Consider the following 12610-nt stretch of genomic DNA (forward strand, 5'->3'; position numbering starts at 1 on the left):
TGGTGAAATCACAAAAACATTTTAAGCGCGAGTGGTGCTCGCAAAAGTACTCAGTTCGTAATGAATTCGCGATATATTTTGAGCACGAGTGGAACTCGCAAAAGTGCTCAGTGCGTAATGAAATCGCTAAAATGTTTTGAGCGCGAGTGTTGTACGCAAAAGTGCTCAGTGAGTATTAAATAGCTGAAATATTTTGAACGCGAGAAGTGCTCGCAACGTATTAGAATCGGTAAAAAAAAGTATCAACTTAAGCAAAATGCAAACCCGGGGAAAATATGTTCGCGCTTCATTGTACCTAGTTTCTAAGACATTACGCAAAAAATGTTGCGGTTTAAATTAGTATATCGAGAGTTTATTTAAAAATATGCACCGAGGATTTTCAGCAGCTAACAAATTCGTTTAATTTTACCATGCACGCAGTAAAAATTAATTGTGGTCCTTGCGGAATGTTGTCACATGAACTGAAACAGTGGTAAATTTCTCCGAAACCGTGGTTAATTTTACTGATTTTTCATAGTAATTTTTAGTCTACGAAATAGTAATTTTTACCACGGATTTTTTTCTGTGTAGTGACTATGGATGCGATCCCACACTGAAAATAATCTAAATGCTTATTTAATATTTCTATTCACGTGGATCTAACGTGTTTCATCCCCCATGATGATCTCTTTGTCCTTTTTCAGCTGCATCTAACATGTTTCTTCGTGCAGTGCAGCTGTGGTGGTGCACCTGTTTGGATCGGCCAACATGCCATTTTATCTCGCATCTAATACATCAGATATGGCAGAAATGCCTAGCAACATAATTGAACATTCTTTCCTGAGCAATGTTATAATAAATATAAAGGATCGTTTTCAAAAGTTAATTTTAAACAAGAGTTTTTATTAATGATTATTTTGTATTAATATTAGAGCTGAAAGAAACATCTACGGTGGCCATTCTACGTTCCAAATCGTGGGTAGTACCAATAAGGAAAATGCCGATTACGGAAACAGTTCAGATGATGAGGGATCTATGCACATTTTACATATAATCAATTTAAAATATCAAGTGTCAGGGCTCCTAAGGAGCTTTCGGACAAAATCCTCACATAATTTGCGAAAAAAAAATTGTTGCATTTCCAATTAGCATGATTTTTTATTTCGTAGTTGGTAGTTGCTCCTTTAATTAAAACGACGTTGATCACAGTCAATGTGACTGTGACAATCATTGCTACAAGAGACTGAGCCATCCTCTGTATCTCCATGATTATCCGTAGGTAATGTATTGTGCATTTAGACCAAAACTGTTTATATGACGCTGATGAACTGGCAGCAAGGCCCACTTTCGACGAGATTCACACGGAAAAATAAAATAAATATGCAGCACTGCACGGTGTTATCTGTCACAAAATTGAGCTTTTTTTGTCGCTGACAACGTCGCTGACACCAAATTGAAGTTCGGAAGTCGATTTCCACACTTCCGAACGCTCTTCCGTCAATGTTCTGGTAGCAAATTCAAATTTTGTTCCGACGTTCATGATGTCGGAAGTAAGTTCGGAAGTAAAACGTCGGAAGTCGGAATACAATTTAGTGCTGGCGACACAATATAGGAAGTCACCTTGGCAAAAGAGCAAATATTTCATTGTAAATACTTTGATATTTAAAAGACATTAAATCACGTACTCCACACATTCCAGAGCCCTGTGTAGAATCGCTCTTTTTTCGACAAAAGGGACGACTACTTAATCTATGAGAAACGTTAAGAGCAAGATTTTGTTTTAGAAGCATGTTTCCAAAATTACTATTGAAAACATTGCTTCATGTTTGTAATATTGAAGATTATCAAATTTTGTTCATTGAAATTTTGTCCCACCTCCCCTTGTTTCTTTGACTTTTTGTCCTTCAATTTGTTTCTGTCCCACTGCCAATCCAGGAATGATCGTATCCGTAACGCTGAGTAGACACCTTTATGTGTTCAAGTCTTTTATGTCTTTAATGGTTTTAAACAAGTATTACTAACTGCTTGGACTTTTGTTAACTTTCAGAAGTTGTCAGAAGAAGAAGTCTTGCGCAAATATTTGTGTATCTTAGATTTCAATGAATTCTTTCAAGTTTCTACAAACTTTTCCCGGGCGCTCCATAAAATCCATTTACACGTGTTATAATTGTAATATAAACAGATGACAATTTTGTAGATTTTTAACTAATCTCGTTTTCAAATCTTTACAACCTCTTTTTGCCTCTGAAAAATCTTGAAACATCTTTCTACAGTTATTCCTGGAGATTTGAAGAACAATCAGGATCGCAGAAATCTTTATGGTTATTGTTTAAACTCTGATTAAGTATGATATCCTCTTTTGCTGACATACATGCAGATCTTGCCAGACAATTTCCACAAAACTACATATGTTCAATTACTTTATATTTTGTAGACCTTGAAATCAGACCTCTCAGATACCTAATATTTTAACTAATAAAACTACCTCTCAATCATATGGTATTACCATAATCATGGGTAGGACAATGCCTTGACTGTCCCACCCAGGAACATTCATGCGTAGGACATGTCCTACTTGTCCTACCCACTGACGGCGCCGCTGAGCATCAAAAGCATGAAATCGAACGAATCGAAAAGCATAAAAAGTCCCTGGGGTCGATCGCATATTAGCCGAGATGCCCTACGACATCCACTCAACTAAGACATTGTTAATTTCGGGACACCGCAACTTTCCCTGTTGATTGGATGCAGGGTATCTTAGTGATGGTACCAAAAAAAGTTTACCTAACTTTATGCGATAACTGACGAGGCATTAGGTTGCTGTATACCGTTCTCAAAGTTCAATGAAAAGCTATCCTAACCTGAATGTAGAAGAAGATAGATGCCACTCTACGGCGGCAGCATGCCTGATTACAGGCCGGAAGATTCTGTGTGGACCATATTATCACTCATCGCATCATTCTGGAGCAGGTCAACGAATTCCAAGAGCTCTTAGATTGTTACAATTTTGATAACAATCATAAGAAATTAAAAAAAAAGAACCTATCACAGTTTTCAGGAAAATTTTACACAATGTTTTCATCTGTAAGTATTTTCAACTTAAATTTTGGATTAATTTGTATGTGCATAAAGTATTCAAAGGAAAGGGTCGTTTGGCCGAAATCCATTCGACCGAAAGCTATTTGGCCGAATGCCACTAGCCCCAACCAACAAAATGGCCGAAAGGGTCATTTGCCCGAGAGGGGCATTTGGCCGAATAAGACAATTGGCCGAATAGGACATTTGACCGAATAGGACATTTGGCCGAATAGGACATTTGGACGAATTGGATATTTGGCCGAATACGACTTTTGGCCGAATAGGACATTTGACCGAATAGGACATTTGGTATTGGTATCTTCATTTGAAAAATGAGAAATGCTGAGTGAGAAGTGAGACGTCTCAATACTCCTCATTTTTCACTTCTAATTGTAAAAAGTGAGAAGCGCGAAGTGAGTAGTAAGACGTCTCACTTTGCACTTCTTACTTTTTACAATGAGAAGTGAGAAATGAGAAGCGTGAAGTGAGACGTCTCACTTCTCAGTATTCATTTCACACTTCTCGCTGTGGAAACTTAGAAGCGCGAGTTGAGTAGTGAGACGTCTTTTTTTACAGTGAGAAGTGAGAAATGGTGAATGAGAAGTGAGACGTCTCACTTCTCACTCTTCATTTCTCACTGTAAAATATTAGTAGTGCGAAGTGGGTAGTGAGCCGTCTCACTACTAACTTCGCGCATTTCTCACTCCTCATTTCTTACTTCTCACTTTTTACAGTGAGAAGTGAGAAATGAGGAGTGAGAGTGAAGATGTCTCATTGCTCACCCCTAATTTCTCACTTCTCACTATGATTATGAGAAGTGAGAAATGAGCAGAGAGGCTTCTAATTTTTCACAGTGAGAAGTGGGAAATACGTTTTGAGAAGTGAGACGTCAAATGGTTTATTGGTCAAATGACCTGTTCGGCCAAATTACCTTTTCAGCCAAATGTCTTATTCCTCCAAATGATCTTTTCGACCAAACGATCCTATTAGCCAAATGACCCTTTCGGTCAAATGACCCTTTTGGCCAAATGACCTTTCGGCCAAGTGACAATTTCGGCCAAATGACTTTCGGTCTAATGGCCTGTTCGGCCAAATGGTATATTCGGCCAAACAACTTTCGGCCTAGTGGCATTCGGCCAAATGGCATTCGACCGAACGGCCCTTCCCCAGAAATAAAATAGTAATTTTGCTTCTTAACAAATTTTAAACCGTGAAACATTTTGAAGGCACAGGATTATTTTTTTTTCTTCGAGAAGAGGGGAAATGTGTACCATGAATCTAAGGTTATTTGAATTCTCGTTTGGCAGTATGTAATATGCATAATATCCATGTCCGATATCTATCCTATCGATATTTTTGTCAAATTTATTTATTTGTCGTCAAGCAATATGCGGTGCGATGGACTGCGCGGCTGTTGTTATGTTCCCTAATGGGTACTTGCACAAAACTTCACCGCAATGCTATTCACCCATAAGAATCAAGTAAACGGGGTGCAGAAAGCGCGGCGATACCATTCCTGAAGTACCGCGTGTAATTTTGAGAAAATCAGGCAATACGTTTCACGTGACTCCTCGCATAGAAGGATGTCTAAAAGTGAACATGAATCTACCTCGAAACGACGCAAACCACCTTAGTCAAGATTCATTTATACTCGGGCCTGTATAATGGTACATTCGGCTATTTACAATTGTGTGTGTATCTACCGGTGCACAGCGGTTGCCATGTTTTTTCACTTCTATCATTCGCTTCGAACATTTTTGGAAGTTTTCCATTTTGTTTTTCAAGTTAAATATGCAGCAATAAAACGTTTTGTTGTTCGTACTATCACATTTAATTCCACAACTTGATTGTAACTTGACAGATACGTATTTTGACCTCAACAGTAAGGCCGTCTTCAGTGTCTCGTACTTGACTCGAATTGGACTAATTTTCTTCTTTATCTCGATTTGCAGCTGATCTTCGTTGTGATGAACCAGGGCAAGGGAAACAAAACCCTTGGGACGATACTTGAGGTACGCATTTGGAAGCTACGCCAGCACGTTTCAGTGTAATTCCATTCGTAAAACCCCGGTGATAACACCCATTGCAACGGATTGACAGAAGCGACTATGTAGTGGAGAGCACGATACCGACTTTGAAACGTCGATTCCGTTGGGATGAGACAACCTCCAACGTTACCCCATCGTGATGACGCTGAATACGCATGCCACTCCGTCCCATGGGGGACACCCGAACAACTGAACGACACTCCGACATCAATAACAGGATCCTCTGCCTGCTCCTTTTTTCCAAGGCGAGGACAAGAGCACAAGGTTCATCTACAATTAACCCAAGGGCACCGTCTCTTTCATGAAACCGGGAGACAAGCTACTGATCGATGTCGAAGGAATGTAAAAGTATAACACTTTGTATCTGTCACTTGGATTGGGAATCTAGTCACCTATCTGCTGTTTTTCGCTTTGTCCCATGCCAGTAGCGGCGTCAATGAGTGATGACACGTGGTCGAAGCTTACCGGCAGTAGAACGAAGATGGAGAGGAAATCGCAGCAGTGAACTGCTCAGGCGGTATCACTTCGAACGGACTTTGATCGTTGAATGGGTACACCAAGTCAGCCGTCGAGGAAAAGAAACCGATTCTCCGACGATAAGGACCGGGTTGATATTCCGTGGAATTATGCACATGTCCAGTTTCTTTCCTATCCGATTACCCACTATGTACCGTGGTTAGTTTTCCCAATTTATATTTTTTGTTGTCATAATTATCACTATACAAAAATGAAGAGATGTTTTATATCTTCCTAAAAATGCTGTGTTTCATGGATTTTTATGTAAATATCAACAGAGAAAAGAAAAAGAAGAAGCAATATGGTACCCACATCTAGGAGAATTCTAGAAGACCCGTGGTATTCGAGTCTAGAAGATATCAAGGTGAAATCTAAGAGACCACACCTGTCAAATCTCTATCGGTTCAATCGGTCTACTCGTCTAAAATTTGAGGTAGACACCGGTTTAAACGGTTGTTGCATTTGAGGCGGATTTGAGGTCTGATAGGTTCTAGACATCGAAGAAAAATATCTAGGAGACTCATCTTTTTGTCTCAGAGATATCACGGTAGAAGTCTAGAAGATCTTTCCGAGCGGGTCGCCATACGCACCGCGTCAATGCATAATTTGAATTGAGCGTCAGTAGGCCATGATGTACAACACGTTTGCAAAACAAAAACAACCAGTTTTTCTCCTGATTAGTTATGGACGACACGGAGAGAGTGAAAATTTTGTTTCATGTCCAGTCGTGTTTCTCTAGTAAGCATAGCATCGGCCGGTTGTTGAAATTTAGTTTTGCTTCGTGCGGAAAGCAAAACGATCGGCCGGTCTCCGAAATTTTGTTCTGCATTGTGCGGGTGAATAAATCAGAGTGTGAAAATTTAGTTCGCATCCAGTTGTGTAGTGCGGTCGATAATTAAAATAATTAGCGTTGGTTCGATTGTTTTTGTTTTAAATCAAACTACACGCTATATACGACAGACCGTTTACCAAAACGAACCCTGCCACACTCTCTACCCAATTTATCCAACATTCCAGTGATTTCTCGTGGAAGTGCAGATGACTCGTCGGCTTCTATCAAAGCTATCAATGCTTTTGGACAGGGCCGGCGCTGGTATTGCTAGTATTAGGGTCACCAATTCTTATACATTAAAGATGATGTTAGTCCCAAACTTCATCTGTTGGTTCTCTGTGTTATTACAGCTGACCTGGCAATAACGGAGTAGCATCCGTGGGCGGTCAATCATGGTCATGCCCATGCTCATGCTGATTAGTTATGGACGACACGTAAGTACTATTTTGTCTCCGAAAATTACCTAACGAATTCGGCCGGTCCTTTTTCTATGGCATCAGGCCGCACAGGACGTTAGGCATAATATACCCCAAAAAACAGTCCATAACACGAAGAAGGCAGAATTATGTGTAACGTACATAATACCTAACGTCCTTATGATTAGCCATTAATGCACATATATCCATAACATTCGCAAAACAGATAATTTTGTGTTAATTTGCATCGTTTTTAATGCTATCCGGCGTGCTCCCTGCTAAAAAAAACATAAAAATAAGAAATAAAACAATTTGAGCTCCAAATCTTTGTTCTGGAATGTAATTGATATGGGCATGGTACGGTTTGTTCTGAATACAAGAAGGAGTTGCCTTAAGTAGAATAGTAGTCAAGAGGTATACAAAACTTTATATGATTTTGAATTCAAATGATTTAAAGAAACTAATCACAGAAAAGTGCGTCTGATTCCTTGAGGACTTGTAGATCCACAGAGATAGTTTTTCGTACGTTTCTTTTTCTAATCGCGCTTCGTTGTCCCCATCTATTTTACGGGTAGTGAATTTTGTATTCAACTGTTTGAGTTTCATTCGATATGCTGTGGTGGACATTTTTTGCAAAACTTTTACGATTCATCCACATATGTTCATACTAAAAATGAAATCTTTTACTTACGATTGATTTGAGCTACAGATAAAATTTAGTATATGAATTTCAATGATACATCAATCCAGCTTCTTATTTGATAAGTGCGACATAATATTTGACAGCCAATGAAACAATTGCGATATTATTTGTTCTTCATTATACTGTACCATAGAAAGTATTAAAAGCCTGCTAAATATGTCTAACTGTAAAAACAATTACGTAGTAAAGCTGACATCCATTAGTTAACAAACATGGATATGTTCTGAAACAAGTTTAATCGGCGACTCTCTTCGATAGTGGTATGCTGGACCTTAAGCTGTTGGTGTCATCACCAGCAGTACACGATGGTATGCGTTTTGTTCTCCGCCTTAAAAATAAGATCCAGTGGCTCTAGTGCAGGTAGATCAAGATTCTACCACTACAGTTCGATCAACTGACCAACAGCAAATGTGCATAAATTCCACGCATCGTTTTACAAGGCTCGGACGATGTAGTCTTCCGTTTGCCTTCGGCCCAATAACATTAACCTCGACATGGGGACCGCACGAAGTGTGCTGCTTCTTTGGATTTTACAAACGGTCCGGTTTGGTCGGTCACTTACATTTCTCAGACCCGTTCATCATATGTGCCTAATAGCACTTGTTCTGCTTCGATACAGGAATTGGTCAACGGTTTCAGCAGCATGAAGTGTCGCACACGGCTCTGATCGGCTGGACACAGCCCAGCGGAGAAATCAAGTTCGACTGCGCGGGATCTTACCTTGGCAAGAACGTGATTATGACCGGAGCACGTTGTCTGGAGCGGGATGGCGCGTTCACCGATGTGGTTCGACTTGGGACTGCCATGGGCGCCCCCAAGGATTTCCACGTTCACAATATGAGCATCCATTATCGGTACCAAGCGGAATATTACTATCATAATATGGCAATACTTTTCCTGACGGAAGATCCCAATCAGGTTGACAAGCACTTCAAACCGGCTTGCATATACTCGCGGCCACCGCCAATTCGGGAAGGAAAGGTTCACCTGATCGGAAGGGACGCGGGGGGCACCTACCACAGAACGGAGCTGGATTTGGTTGATTCGCGCAAGTGCCACGAGTTCTACAATCCAACAAGAAAGCTGAAATATGGCGCACTATTGGTTTGTTGCATGTGCGCGCGAAACCCCAGTGTTAATAAGTGCGCAGTACGTTAATAAGAGATGCGTCACACAGTTTGGAAGTTTGAATTTGATGATTTTAATTTCAGTCGGAGCTGGGTTCACAAATGCAGATCGTGCTGGAGAAGAATGGCAAAAAGGTTCCGTTTCTAGTTGGTCAAAAAACGATCAATCGATCATGTGGGTCGATGATCCCCGGCATTTATACCAGACTGAGCTCAGACGGACATCTGCCTTGGATTTCAACGATAGCCCGATTGGATTTTCATGATCACGATGGTAGGTGTTTTGTTAATTTTATTGATTGTAATAAATTAATTCTGCCTTTTCAGCATGTATTAAAAAGTATTAATCGATAGCACTGAGGTGAAATGATTCGTTGCTGATGGGACAAAGTGCGACATACGTGAAGTTTCGTTATGCCATGTACTTTTAGATTTTAGATTTATTAAATGTATTTAAATATATGTATGAGTGTATTTATTTTCAATCATTGAGCTATGGGAAACTCAATTGAAGCTCGAAGGCACCAACAAATTTCTTTCAAAAGCAAATAATGTCTCAAAAATTTCTCTATTTACGTAAGTGTTATTTGATAAACCTCTTGTTTAAATACAAAATATTCTTGTTATATTTTTACAATCACTGCTTCATCTGATGTAAAGGGATCACCGTTTATCACATCAGAATGCTACCGAAATAAGAACGAGGTAAAATAAACGAAGCAAAATTAGCAACTTGGAAAAAGGAAAAGCAGCAACATTTTATTTTATTTTTCGTTTGCTTTGTGAGCTGGTACCTGCTGTGTGAATTACGATTGGATCGCTCTTACATATGTACTATAGAGAACAATTATGGTGTTTCTATAGTAAAATATTATTTTGTAACATGTTTTCGAGAAACATAGTTTTGAAACTAAGTTGAACAGGTTGATTAAATTTTCACTTTATTAACTTTCAAATAATTAGAAGTGTCTGAAATAATTCAAATAAATAAATTCTACAGAAAGTCTACAAGCCTTCCTTACATCGCCTATGTTGTACTAAAAACTTTATTTTCGAAGCACTTTCCGCTACCAACTAGAACAAAACTACAATGTTGACAGACACATTTTTCTGCTGAACGGTAGTTTTAATTTCGCCTTCCTGCTTCCCAAAACTAGCAAAATAAACAACGCAAAATAGTAAAACAACTTCACTCATCAGTTTTCCTTTGCCCGTCATCACCCGGTTAGCAGTGCCGTGCCATTGCAGTGGATGGAAAAACTACCCACTTCAAAACAAAATAAATCCAATTTCCTCGCGTGTTCCCCGGGAATGCGACCCCGGTGCCTTGTTTCTCTGGAACTGATTTATGTCGACTGGGAAACTTGTGTCGAAACAGATTTTTTTTGTTGCCCCGCGCTGGAGATGCGCTTTCTTCCACTTTTAGCCTTCTTTGTCAGAGGTTCGGCTTCAAAATGAACTATCGTTTCCTCAATCCTGCGATGAGGAGTAGGTACCAGCGCCAGCAGACGTGGATAGTGGAGGGCTTTTCCGGCAAACATCGCATTCGACTGGGCTCACAATGGTAGAAGTGGCTAAAGTGCATTCGCCTAATGCCGAGGGGAAGGTAGAAAGAAAATGTCTAAAAATAGAGCTTTCTTTCAATGTTGGATATGTGGCTCCATGTTCATGGTTGAAGCCACGTGGACGTTTTCTCCGAAGATCAGGTTATTAAGAAACGTGATATTTGCTTTGCTGCGAGATAAGGTCCAGCAGCCTTTACGAACGATTGACAGCTTCTTTGTTCATGGTGGGGGTGCACTTCGCGGGACCAACCCTTCCTGTTTGAAACATTAACCCTCTGGGGACGGAATTTAGAACGTAGTTCAGAACTTATGATAATGTTGAGGCATTTGTTTGTTTTCTTATCGGTCTTGAGCAGTAATAAAAATCTATTTCTATAAGGATGTCCATTCATCGCCATACTAACAGTTCATTGGATTATACATTGGGTTCAAAAAGTATTCGTCTAGCTGCATAGTTTTTCTAAAACATAAAACTAAGGCGTAATAGAAGCAAAATCAACTTATTTATTTTCAATGTGGAAGAAGACTTACCTCTATATAAAAAATGAGTTTATATTTCCTTTGAGGCAGGATGACCGATTCGCAAGATTTTTTACCAATCGATTCTGCTGTGTTTAAATATATGAAAAGTTGGTGCATTTGACGGGGAAAGTTGAGAAATTGTCAAAAGAAAACGTTGTCATGAGTTCCGAAGAAAGCCATCAGCTCGAATTGAAATCGATCTAGAGTGCGACGCTGCAATCAACTGCAATCAAATTAACGATTGACATCTGGTCGGGGTTCAACCAAACCGTACCAAGCGGCTTTTTGTGATATTTTGTTCGTACAAGGAAAACGAAAATCATTCCATATCAATTCATGTGTACATTTGTTGTTGGATATCCTCAGTTATAGGGTTGATGGATGTCCGCTACGATTGGCAATCAATTAAATCTGGTAAACGAAAGTTTGAATAGAAAAATGGGTGATTTTTTGTTGGCGCTTGGTGCGATTTGGCCCGACCATCTGTCTGGCTGAAAAAATCACGAGCGAGATCGGGGAGGTTCGTCTAGCCATTTCATAATAATTATTCAAAAACAGATATAATCCAATTTCAATTGAATAATTTTCGAATTATGAAGAAATTGTGTTTTTTATTTTTATGGGAGTCACTCTTTCCTAAGGAGGGAGGGATCTCCAACAATTTTAGAAAATCCGCAATTCAGAAAAAAATCCTTCCGGAATTCGGAGAAAATATCTTCCTGAATTCGGAGAGAGTTCCTCACTTGAATCAGAGATTTTTTTTCTCCGTAATTCGAAGAGAATTCTTTCCGGAATTCGGAAAGAAATCCTTCCTTGATTCAGAGAGAATTCCTTCTGCAATTCAGAGAAAAATCCTTCCAGAATTCGGAGAGAATTCCTTCTGGAATTCGGAGAGAATTTCTTCTGAAATTTGGAGAGAATTCCTTCCGGAATTCGGAGAGAATTCTTCCCCGATTTTGGAGAGATTTCTTCCGGAATTCGGAGAGAATTCCTTCCGGAATTTGGAGAGAATTCCTACCGCAATTTAGAGAGAATTCCTTTCGGAATTCGGAGTAATCCTTTCCTGCAATTTGCAGAGAATCTCTTCCGGAGAAAATTCCTTCCGGAATTCGAAGAGAATTCCTTCCGGCATACGGACAGAATTCTTTCCAGATTTCGGTGAGAATTCCTTCCTTCATTCGGACAGAATTCATTCCAGCTTTTTGGAGAGAATTCCTTTCGGAGTTCTAAGAGAATTCCTTTCAGAATAAGGAGAGAATTCCATCCGCAATTTGGGAAGAATTCCTTCCGGAATTCGGAGAGAGTTTCTTCCGGAACTCGAGAGAATTTCTTCCGGAATACAGAGAGAGTTCCTTTTGCAATTCGGGAAGAATTCCTTCCGAAATCCGAAATGAATCCCTTCCGAAATTCGGAGAGAATTTCATCTGAAATTTGGAGAGATTTCCTTCCAGAATCCGAAAAAAATTCCTTCCGGAATTCGGAGAGAATTTCTTCCGCAATTCGAGGAGAATTCCTTCCGGAATTCGGGAAGAACTCCTTCCGGAATTCGGAGAGAATTCCTTCCGAAATTTGGAGGGAATTCTTTCCGGAATTCCGAGAGAATTCCTTTCCATCCGGAATTCGGAGAGAATTCCTTCCCTTCCGGAATTCGGAGAAAATTCCTTCTGGAATTCGGAGAGAATTCCTTCCGAAATACGAAGAGAATTCCTTCTGGAATACGAAGAGAATTCCTTTCGGAATTCGGAGAGAATTCCTTCCGGAATTAGGAGAGAATTCCTTCCGGAATTTGGAGAGAATTCCTTCCGGAATTCGGAGAGAGTTCCT

The 12610-nt window shown here is 39.8% G+C and overlaps 2 protein-coding genes across 6 annotated transcripts in view; one reads left to right on the top strand and one right to left on the bottom strand.

Moving 5' to 3' along the window:
* LOC134226463 (ankyrin repeat and fibronectin type-III domain-containing protein 1) overlaps positions 1-12610 on the bottom strand; it is a 668421-nt gene that overhangs the window by 165045 nt on the left and 490766 nt on the right. The gene's annotated exons all lie outside the window — the stretch shown is intronic.
* On the top strand, positions 7968-9173 carry LOC134208225 (uncharacterized). The gene is made up of 4 exons (XM_062684283.1): positions 7968-8121; positions 8192-8721; positions 8784-8973; positions 9027-9173. Exons 1-4 carry the CDS (start codon positions 8067-8069, stop codon positions 9044-9046), a joined length of 795 nt encoding a protein of 264 aa, XP_062540267.1. The 5' UTR covers positions 7968-8066; the 3' UTR covers positions 9047-9173.

The sequence above is a fragment of the Armigeres subalbatus genome, chromosome 1 (genome assembly GCF_024139115.2).
Source record: "Armigeres subalbatus isolate Guangzhou_Male chromosome 1, GZ_Asu_2, whole genome shotgun sequence".
In the NCBI taxonomy this organism is placed as follows: domain Eukaryota; kingdom Metazoa; phylum Arthropoda; class Insecta; order Diptera; family Culicidae; genus Armigeres; species Armigeres subalbatus.

Bases quoted from the DNA above. Each gene is read 5' to 3' on its own strand.
- LOC134208225 (XM_062684283.1), top strand. From the start codon at position 8,067: ATGGGGACCGCACGAAGTGTGCTGCTTCTTTGGATTTTACAAACGGTC. The intron at 8,122-8,191 runs GTCGGTCACTTA...GCTTCGATACAG, and splicing joins TTTACAAACGGTCCGGTTTG to GAATTGGTCAACGGTTTCAG. The intron at 8,722-8,783 runs GTACGTTAATAA...TTTTAATTTCAG, and splicing joins CCAGTGTTAATAAGTGCGCA to TCGGAGCTGGGTTCACAAAT.